General features: G+C 52.0%; 2 protein-coding genes across 2 annotated transcripts in view; one reads left to right on the top strand and one right to left on the bottom strand.

Annotated features, from left to right (window-relative positions):
- Positions 1–2,870, top strand: part of LOC104412716 (carboxypeptidase A1-like) — a 3,458-nt gene extending 588 nt beyond the window's left edge. The window contains exons 2-11 of the mRNA XM_010023510.1: positions 108–189; positions 422–556; positions 641–736; positions 866–967; positions 1,051–1,152; positions 1,288–1,398; positions 1,588–1,678; positions 2,008–2,207; positions 2,470–2,554; positions 2,683–2,870. Coding sequence (XP_010021812.1) covers positions 108–189; positions 422–556; positions 641–736; positions 866–967; positions 1,051–1,152; positions 1,288–1,398; positions 1,588–1,678; positions 2,008–2,207; positions 2,470–2,554; positions 2,683–2,870 — 1,192 coding nt within the window. The remainder of the gene's footprint in view (positions 1–107; positions 190–421; positions 557–640; positions 737–865; positions 968–1,050; positions 1,153–1,287; positions 1,399–1,587; positions 1,679–2,007; positions 2,208–2,469; positions 2,555–2,682) is intronic.
- Positions 2,871–6,744: 3,874 nt separating this feature from the next.
- Positions 6,745–10,125, bottom strand: part of CEP41 (centrosomal protein 41kDa) — a gene marked incomplete at its 5' end in the record, with an annotated part of 10,558 nt that continues 7,177 nt past the window's right edge. Inside the window, 5 exons of the mRNA XM_010023511.1 lie at positions 6,745–6,893; positions 7,785–8,000; positions 8,195–8,309; positions 9,105–9,172; positions 9,809–9,960. Of these exons, the coding sequence (XP_010021813.1) occupies positions 6,745–6,893; positions 7,785–8,000; positions 8,195–8,309; positions 9,105–9,172; positions 9,809–9,960 (700 nt within the window). The remainder of the gene's footprint in view (positions 6,894–7,784; positions 8,001–8,194; positions 8,310–9,104; positions 9,173–9,808; positions 9,961–10,125) is intronic.

Genomic DNA, 10,125 nt, shown 5'->3' on the forward strand with positions numbered 1-10,125 from the left:
AAGGGGCAAAGACACCCCTGGGAAGAGGCTCAGAATGAATCCCAGCGTGGTGGGGTGGATAGGATGGGGTTAGGCTGGATCCATGGGGTGACCCCCTGATCCCACAGGCACCAAGTGCTGCGCATCATCCCCACCACCGAGGAGGAGCTGCAGAAGGTACATGAGCTGCAGGACATGGAGGAGCTGCAGGTATGGTGCGATGGCAAGGTGGGGAGCCTTAGGGACAGCCCTTCCCAGCCCATGTTCCTTGTTTTGCACCCCAAAACCACTCTGTAGAGCAGGGCTGGGTGTGCTGGATGTGAGGTGATGGGTCTGGATGTGGGGTGATGGTGACCGGCTGGGGGAAAGCAAGATAGGGGCTGGGGGATGTGGGGGACCCCCGGAGGGGGGGTTGACCCCATCTCACTCCCTCCCCCTGCAGCTGGACTTCTGGCTGCCACCCCGTGTCCCTGGGCACCCCGTGGACATCCGAGTGCCCCTACCCAGCCTCCAGCCCCTCAAAGAGCACCTGGAGGACAACGACATCTCCTACTCCATCATGATCAAGGACGTGCAGGTCAGTGGTGGTGGAGGGGAGGCAGGTGAGACAAAGGGTCTTGGTGTGGTGGGACGATGTCTCATCCTGTCCCCTGTCCTCAAGGCACTGGTGGAAGACGAGCGGATGGAGATGCTCCCACGCCAGCTGGTGCTCTCCACTGACAGCTTCAACTACGCCGCTTACCATACCCTGGATGAGGTGAGAAAGCACAAGATTTGGGGCATTTTGGGGGGGTGAGAAAATCACATAATGGAATTGCTCTTCGCTCCATGCGCAGCAGGGGCAGGGGGTGGAAACTGGCTGTGACCCCCCATTGCTCTCCTCCAGATCTACGCCTTCATAGACCTGCTGGTGGCCGAGAACCCCAACCTGGTCAGCAAGCTCGAGATCGGCCGGTCAACGGAGGACCGTCCCCTCTACGTGCTCAAGGTGAGGGGTTGGGGTCCATGGGGTGACCTGAGGGGGAAGTGGGGACAAGGACAAAGCCAACCCCCCCATCTCTGCTCTTCCAGTTCAGCAGAGGGGGCACGAACCGCCCGGCCATCTGGATCGACACCGGCATCCACTCCCGGGAGTGGGTGACACAGGCCAGCGGGGTCTGGTTTGCCAAGAAGGTACAGACACCTCCTCCAGGACATGTCTCGTGTCCACAAGGGCCTGCAGCCACTGTGGGTGCCAGGGGGCTGACCCCATAGAGAGCCTGGTGCTCCAGGAGCAATGAGGACCATAAACCACCATCCAATCTCTAGATTGTCGAGGATCACGAGAGTGATGAGGGTCTGGCCTCTGTCCTGAACGAGCTGGACATCTTCCTGGAGATAGTCACCAACCCCGACGGCTTCGCCTTCACCCACACCCAGGTACTGCCCTGGCTTTCCTCTCCCCAGCTCCTAGAGCCGTGCTGGATGGGGGTGCTGCACATCAAAACCTCCTTGTCCATGTTTCCATGGGATGGAAGGGGACCACCACGACCCATTGTCCTCCCCATTCCCTCAAGGCTGGTGGAGCTCCGGCCCTGGCCACCAGCTGAGATGACTCTGCCCTTCCAGAACCGCATGTGGCGCAAGACCAGGTCCAGGCACTCGGGCTCCCTTTGCGTCGGTGTGGACCCAAACCGCAACTGGAACGCGGCGTTTGGAGGTCAGAGCTCCCCCATTCACCCTGTGTTGAGGTTCCACCATCAAGGTGGAAGCTCTGAGGCCATTTCTAGCTCAGGTAGATCCAGTGATGTCCCCTGGGGAGGAGATGAGATTTGCTCTCCATGGCAGATGAGGGTTTGGGCTCCATCAGGGCACCGATATCCCCATGGTGGAGACCACAACTGAAAGTCATCACACACTTACCCAGGAGGAGCCTCAGAGCGTTCCTCACTGGCTGAGGGGTGGCAAAGGCTCTTGAGCTTGGAAATGGGCCCTTTGCCCAACTGCCCCCAGCCACTCGCACTGTGTTCACTGTCCTCTTCTGCACAGGCTCTGGGGCCAGCAGAAACCCCTGCTCAGAGACGTACCATGGACCCTACGCCAACTCGGAGCCCGAGGTGAGGGCCATCGTGGACTTCGTGAACAACCACGGGAACATCAAGGCTTTCATCTCCATCCACAGCTACTCCCAGCTCCTGCTCTACCCCTACGGCCACACCAGCACCCCAGTGCCTGACCACGAGGAACTGGTAGGGCTGACGTGGAGGTGTGAAGGGGGCTGGGGTGATGTGAGGCTGCTCTCCTCCTCCTCCTAGGAGGAGCAACCTCTGTCCTGCACCATGAAGGGAGGCATTGGCAAGCTGGGAAGAAGCCCTGGCTCCTCTGGGGACTTCCCTTTTGAGCTTTGACATCCTTTTTGCCTATGGCATGAGGAGAAGCCTCTCCTGCAGGTTGTATCCCACAGGGTTTCCCTTTCTTTGGCTCATCTTTCTCCCTCCTGTGTATTCCCAGCACGAGATATCTAAGGAGGCAGTCACAGCTCTCTCCTCTCTCTATGGCACTAGCTACAAGTACGGCAGCATCTTCACCACCATCTGTAAGTAACGGGGAGGGGACAGCAGTGGCAAGCCCAAAATAAACCAAAAGCATCACTCCCACCTCAGCTTAGACAGCAGATCCCATGAAATACCTGACCAACAGTGTCCCTCCTGTTTCTCCATCCAGATCAAGCCAGCGGATCTACTGTTGACTGGACATACAACCAGGGCATTAAATACTCCTTCACCTTCGAGCTGCGGGACACAGGGCGCTACGGCTTCCTGCTCCCTGCCAGCCAGATCATCCCAACGGCCCAGGAGACGTGGCTGGCGCTGAAGGTCATCATGCAGTACACGCTGGAGCATCCCTACTAACCAGGGTCAGGTCCCGCGTGGTGATGGAATGAGCTGGAGAGGGAAAAATGCAATAAATCAATGTAAGGAAGGATGAGAAATGCCTTTTCTTGCTTTCCCTTTTCCCAAGTCAAGGTGAAAAGTCTTTTTGGAGACCAACTTGGTGCTCCTCAGCCAACATAAAGTGTGCTGGCCCAAAAAGGGGATTAAATGGGCATAGAGTCACAGACTGGTTTGGGTTGGAAAGGACCTTAAGATCAACCCGTTCCAACCCCTGCCATGGGCAGGGACAGCTCACTCCAGACCATGTCACCCAAGGCTGTGTCCAACCTGGCATGGAAACAGTGGGACACAACAGAAAGGAAGGTGCTTGTTTTCCCTCTGCTTCTGGAAGGGGAAGATGTTCAGTTTGACACTTACTGGGCAAGCAGAGACCTGGGATATGAGGCAGCTGGGTTGGAGCGATGGATTCTGTGTCTTTGTGTGGTTGAACATCAACTTGTGGTGGCAAGAAAGGTCCTTCCTTGCCTGCCGTAACTCCCATTTTCCACAGGCACCACCCCAGGCTTTCTGAGAGCTCTCAAAGCTCAAACTGAAAGAAGGACTCAACCACAAGGTGTCATTTAGTTTTTATTAAATTAAGCAGTTCAAACTCCCAGAGTTTGACCCCATCCTCCAGAGAACATCAAGCCAAGAGGCCCCAAACTATACAAATCCATCAAGACAACAGGGAAGTACATTCAGTTCTGGATGCGGAGGATCTCAAACAGCTCAGACTAGTTTGGTCTGTCCATTTCAGGAGGTTTTCCCACAGCCCCCAGTAGTTGTGGGGTTTGGATCCATCTCCCACAGCAAAATCAGGGCTTTCCCAGCTCTGTTTCCAGGTGGATGCATTTTATACACTTCCAAGTGGTTGTGGAGCTCAAAGTCCTACTCACACACTGGTGGGACCCCATGTGCTGGGTTGGTCCCTGTCTTCCCCGTGGCTCTCAGCTCTCCTGTGCACACTCAGCTACAGCAGGAAGCAAAGCTGCCAACTGAATGGTGCACAAAAGACTGATGAATTACTTTATTTCACAAGGACATAGAAATGAAGCTGCTTTACAGGGAGGAGGAGCAGACTCAGCACACCGAGACCATGCAGCATCATTAAGCCATGTTATAACCCAACATTCAAAGCTAAACGTGGTATTTCTGTGATGCTTCAACACCAAACTCCTTTAGGAAGTTTTCTTTAGCTTTTATTTATTGCATCAGGCCACCTAAAAAAGCATCACCTCCCACTAATTAAAGCCCCAAGGGGTGAATCAGCTTCCTGAGGCTGCAAGCGAAGAGTGTGGACAAACCCCAGGTCCCTGCAGCTCCTGCTCTGGGTTCACACCATTAAACAAACACTTCTGTCTCAAGAAGTGCTGCTGCTGCTCCCCAAAAAGCCAACAGGAGGATGAGATACTTCATTCAAAACCAACACACCTACAACTACAAGTAGTGTTCCAGAGGTGTGTTTGAGTAGGAAGGTATGAGCAAAGCAGTTAGTAAGGCAGCAAGATGCATCCAGCTTCCTACAGATGGGCTGAAGGAAGACACAACCAGATCCATTAGTATTTATCACCTTCACGCCTCACCAGCCTGACTCTTATAGTAAATACTTAGAGTACACACACGCACTTATAGTACATACACACACCTCCTGTAGAAACCCAGGACACGTGTGCTCCTTAGTGGAAGGGTTGCAAGGGCAGTTTGTACACATTAGAGCTGTTTGTACAACTTGACAGCATCCAAAGGACTTCCTTGGGAAGCTTTGGGAGCTTTAAGTCACCTCCCTGGAACCAGGTTTTGTTATATAGGTGTGTGTTTGAAGACAAAGGGGCATCCAGGTCTCTGAAGTACTTCAAAGCACATTTTAAATGCTGGCTCTGCCCTATGCCCCTTGATTTCTTCTCTTATTCTCCCTTTGAGGGATCCCAACATGGCATCAGAGGCTTGTGCTCACCTCACTCTTCCCTGGAGAACACTGTGAGGTTATGGCTCTTATCAGAATGAGACTCCCTGTATCAGCACTCCCTGATTTAAGACTCACAGACACACAATAAACACGATCAATGTGCTCAGGGATGTTGAGTCTTCAACTGCCACCCTGGAAATCACGTGCCATTCCTCTCACTTCGCCATTTCACCAGGATTATTCCCTGGTGATCTGCACCACGGGGGAACTGGGGGCTGTTGAAGCTTGTCTACCCCAAAAAGGGAGGGGAAAAACCCACCCAAAGCCAAAAAGCCACAAAAGCCACATACAAAACCCACCAGACCACAAATCCAAAGCTGGACCAAGCTGAGCAATACCATGGGTAAAGGCTGGAGAGCAGGAGCTCTCCAAAACCACCTGCAACACCTCTAATGGGCAACACTGGGTAGATTGAGGTGATTCCTAGGTCACCCAACAACACTGGCATGGTGAAAGCACTGATATGATGAAAGCTGTGATACGCCCTGTTCTGTTACCAGATTCAAGGTCCCTTCTGAGTTTTAGGTGAGACAGCACAAGCAGCTTTCCCTTCAGCCACTCTAACCTTAAAGAAGCTGCTCCAAAACCACTGGCAAGGGTGTAAGTGGGAAGAAATTCCCAGCCTCTGTCAGGTGCTGGAGCTGCACTTTGCTGCTCCACTGAAGGACAGAGTTTGCTTCCAAGTATCACAAAAGCATTTTATGAACCAAAGTGGTGTTCTCCCTCCTAACCTCGACTGTAGGATCATTAGGGCGTGCAGCCTTGTCAGCAGAAGAGTGTCTGGCTCCTCCATGTACATCACAGCTTTCTGCACCTCCAGGGACCAGCAACCTGCTCTGGCAAGTAGGAAGAGAAGCAAACCAGCAGTGTGCAGCCAAACCTCTGCCTGCGTGTGCAGAAGAGGGGCACAGCAGATGATTTTACCCTAAGACATGTCAGCTAAAGCCCTGCTCAGCACATCTGGCAGCCTCACTCTCTCATTTAGAAGCAAAACCACCACACAGTTGCTCTGTATAACCACAGCAAGGAAGAAAGCAGGAAAAGCAGAGTTAGAAGCCAAACTTTGCAGACAATAAGGGAGAAAGGAGGGAACACACAGTTAGTTTCTCCTCCAGCTCACATTTAAGTACACAGAAGTGTTTCACAAAGTGGCCATGAGTACACACACGTGACACTCGGGTCACAGTGCCACGCTGGGAGTGAATTCCAAAACCACCTTTATGACCATGGAACGGTTTGTGTTGGAAGGGACCTTAAAGCTCATCCAGTTCCAACCCCCGCCATGGGCAGGGACACCTTCCACTAGAGCAGGTTGCTCCAACCTGGCCTATTACAACTACTTCTGAGCATTAACATAAATTAAGAAAACCAACAACAAAATAACACCTAACTCATGGAATCCTCTCTCCAAAGTTTTGGCAAGATGCTGAATGTCTTTGTCACTGCTACAAGACACCAAAGGTCTTGCTCACAGATGATTTCTGGCCTGTTTACCTCCACCTAGAATCACAGAACCTGTGTTCTCCTGTTCACTCAGTCTGTGGTTCAGGGCACGGGATGTTACAGACACAAATGCATTCATCTGACCTACAAGCTTTGCAGAACCATTTCTACTGGTCACAGGCTTTACTACCAGTTCCCTCCCCTACAAAATGAGTTATATCAACTCTGTCCTGACACAGCACCTAAGGATCAGCCTCGCTGAAGTGATTCTGGTCCTGCTCCTATGAAACATCAATCACTGCAGCTCCCCCAGCCTCACCCGAGCTGCCACTTACGCACCACCTCTGCTTCTGTCTGTGGATTCCTAAAAGACAAATGGGCTGCACTGCTCAGCATTCCCAGAACCTGGACATCGGTTTATTCAGTGGCATAAGACACTGCTGCTTATTTCCATGGCCTGCTCTGGATGCTGCTCCTGCCGAGCGAGCGGGCAGAGAGGGCTCCCCCGTTGCCAGCAGTGCTGGGGAGACTGGGGCTGCTCCTCACGGTTGTTGCCTTGGAATCATGTCCTGAAGAACCACGGCTAAAGCGGCCTGTAGGGGAAAGAAATAACCCAAAGATCAGGAGCTGAGTGTGGGATGGAGCACAGGGACACACGTGGATGCTCGGGGGCTGGAGCAGCTCCTGTATGGAGCCAGGCTGAGAACATTGGGGCTGTTCAGCCTGGAGAAGAGAAGCTGCTGGAGACCTCAGAGCAGCTTCCAGGGTCTGAAGGGGGCTACAATGGTGCTGGAGAAGGACCTTCATCAGGGACTGAAGTGACAGGACAAGGGGTGATGGGTTCAGACTGAAACAGGGGAAGTTCAGGTTGGAGATAAGGCAGAAGCTGTTCCCTGTGAGGGTGCTGAGGCGCTGGCACAGGGTGCCCAGAGAAGCTGTGGCTGCCCCATCCCTGGCAGTGTTCAAGGCCAGGTTGGACACAGGGGCTTGGAGCAACCTGCTCTAGTGGAAGGTGTCCCTGCCTGTGGCAGGGGTTGGAACTGGAAGAGCTTTAAGGTCCCTTCCAACCCAAACCAGTCTGGGATTCTATGATCTGTTGTCCCTTGCTGGCTCTCCAGCTCTCCCTGTAAACATACAGACCCATGGATAATTCAGTGCAGGGTTTGGGCACAGTTTCTATCTATGGAGGCCTAAGCATTTGAAGAACCTACTAATCACCAGTAAAACCTAAAGGCATTTAAATACAGTGAGCAAAATGGCACATGTCCACCCTCAGCAGATCCAGGATTTTGCTATCGTGTGGCTATGCAAGATCTAAATCGACTGGGACTGGCACAGCACAGGGTTTGGTGGGTCCTCTCAGTCTGTTTAGGAAACAAGCCTCTCTGGCAGCAGCCTCATGGAAGGGTTATCACAGAGAACTGCTGCAGGACAGGCTCGAGAGCTACAGAAAGTGCTGCAGCACTTATGGCCTGGGCTCTTACTGGCAGTGTCTGGAGGAACGTGCTCCTCTTCAAGGTAGTATCTAATCTTCTGTAGATTATCCTCAGAAAACCTCCATCTGTTCTCAGCACGTGTGAGTGGCACTTTCAGAGAGGGCTTTTTCCGGGCAGATCCAGAGGGAGCTCCTATGTGGCAACATGCAGGGAGCGAGCCCGTGATGAGTCCTTCTGGGATCTTCTGTGCAAGGACCTTTAGACCTGCAGACGGACACATCACACGTTACCAGTGAACCACCAGCTAAGATGGGATCAGTGAGTGTACCAGTCCCAAGCAAAACACTCGGCAGAGCTGAATATCCAGCTCTTCCCAACCTCCAGCTCACACGACCCTTGCGCTCTGCTCATTATCTACCCTCCTGGGGTCTCAGGAAGTCCTGCCCATCCCCACTTACCTCCAGATAACATGAAGACATTCTCAAAGCCCCTCTCACACATAGTTGTTGCAGCCTGGCTGGCCAGTCTCTCATCATTGTCATATAAAATGATAATTTTTCCATGGGCATTTTTCTGCTAAGAGTTAAGGATTCATTTGGGAACTTCAGGTGACTCTTAATACCCTTTTAGAGAAGAAAAAAAAGAAACAAATGGGACTGGAAACTGAGAGACTCCCTGTTTGCTTTGCAAGCATCAGTATTTAAATCAAGTATTCCCTGCCTGTGTTGATTTAAACCTGCTCTCTTGGAGATGAGGCTTGCCAGACACTGGAAGGACACAGCCTAATCCCCACTGGAGTGCAGCCCCTGCAGCAAGTGTCCACCACTATGTTGAACATTGGTTAGTAACAGGCAACAGCATGAAGCACCTTCACTGACAACCTCCCCTCTCCCCTGCAGCCCTCACAAGAGAACAATTATCAGCCTAATCCTACCTGATAATCCTCTTTCTAACCCCCAGAGAAAAGCCAATCCCCATCAAGGTGCTGAGAGGAAGCCTGAGGATTTGATGAATGTGTCCCTTCAGAAGCCCAGCACTCCAGCAACAGCAGGGGACAGGAGCCCAAGCATGGCTTTGCCTTCCAGCAGCCAAAATCCCATGAAATGCCACGTTCAGGCAGCTCCCAATGGAGTCAAGAGGTGTCACAGCCTTGAGGAACCAGAATCTGGCACTGACAGCAGTAGAGCTGCACCAGGTAACCACAGCCAGCATAAAGAGCCTCCCTTCCCACCCTCCTTGAAATCCCTGGATTTTGTTAAGCATTGTCACAGTCGCAGCAACTGCTTCAGCTCCAACTGTTTTTGAAAGCCTTCCCCAGCATCCCCCCCCTTATTTGTTTTATGCCAGCACTTGATATGTAAAGGATACATATTCCAGAATACTATTTGAGTATGGATTCATGGTTCTAGACAGCGTTGCAATAGGGTAGGAATAAGCTGCAGAGGAGAAGAAAAACAAAGGGAGAAAAGTCACACAGCAGCTGACCATCGACCATCACACAACCTGGAGTACAACTGACACAGACTCGATAGGGCCCCATAGATTTGGAAACCCACTGAATAAGGGGTTCAGTAGACTTGGAAACCCACTGAGTCAGGGGTTAATATCAGTCTCCTCATCCCTTTCCAGGAAAGATGGGTGCACTGAGCAAGTGCTGAGAGCATTCTGCACCCAAGTGATGTCCCATCGTGACAGAAATAAATGAAGCCAGCCAGGACACCACATCAGAGAATGGTTTGGGTTGGAAATGACCTTAAGATCATCTAACTCCAAGCCCCCTGCCATAGCAGGGACACCTCACACTAGACCATGACACCCAAGACTCCATCCAACCTGGCCTTGAACACTGCCAGGGTTGGAGCATTCACAGCTTCCTTGGGCAACCCATTCCAGTGCCTCACCACCCTCACTGTGAAGAACTTCTTCCTTATACCCAACCTGAACTTCCCCTGTTTCAGTTTAAACCCATCACCCCTTGTCCCCCCCCCCCCCCCCCCCCCTGCCACTACAGTCTCCAATATGAGATGGCACTGGAAGGATGATCCCAGCTGAGGCTGCTGTAGCCTCCTCACCTCCAATAATGTGACACTGGTCGTACGCGTCGCGGTCCCGTACGTCCAAAAGCAGGAAGGGGCAGTCGGGATAAGGAGTGTCTTTAGCCTCAGTGTCTTCTTTCTTTGGAGTGTCCTTCTCTATATCCAGTTCACCAACACCACTTATCACACTGCAAGAGGAAAGGGGAGGTTGTGGTGCAAGTTCTCACTCTGAACACTTCCATACCTCGTCACCAGTCAGAGTTCCAATAGTCCATTGGCATGCCAGTACAACCAGACACCACAGGAAAATGGAGACTTTCTATTTCTGGCTTTCCATATATAAATATATATAT

This window comes from Nestor notabilis, unplaced genomic scaffold, assembly GCF_000696875.1.
Source record: "Nestor notabilis isolate BGI_N333 unplaced genomic scaffold, ASM69687v1 scaffold5051, whole genome shotgun sequence".
In the NCBI taxonomy this organism is placed as follows: domain Eukaryota; kingdom Metazoa; phylum Chordata; class Aves; order Psittaciformes; family Psittacidae; genus Nestor; species Nestor notabilis.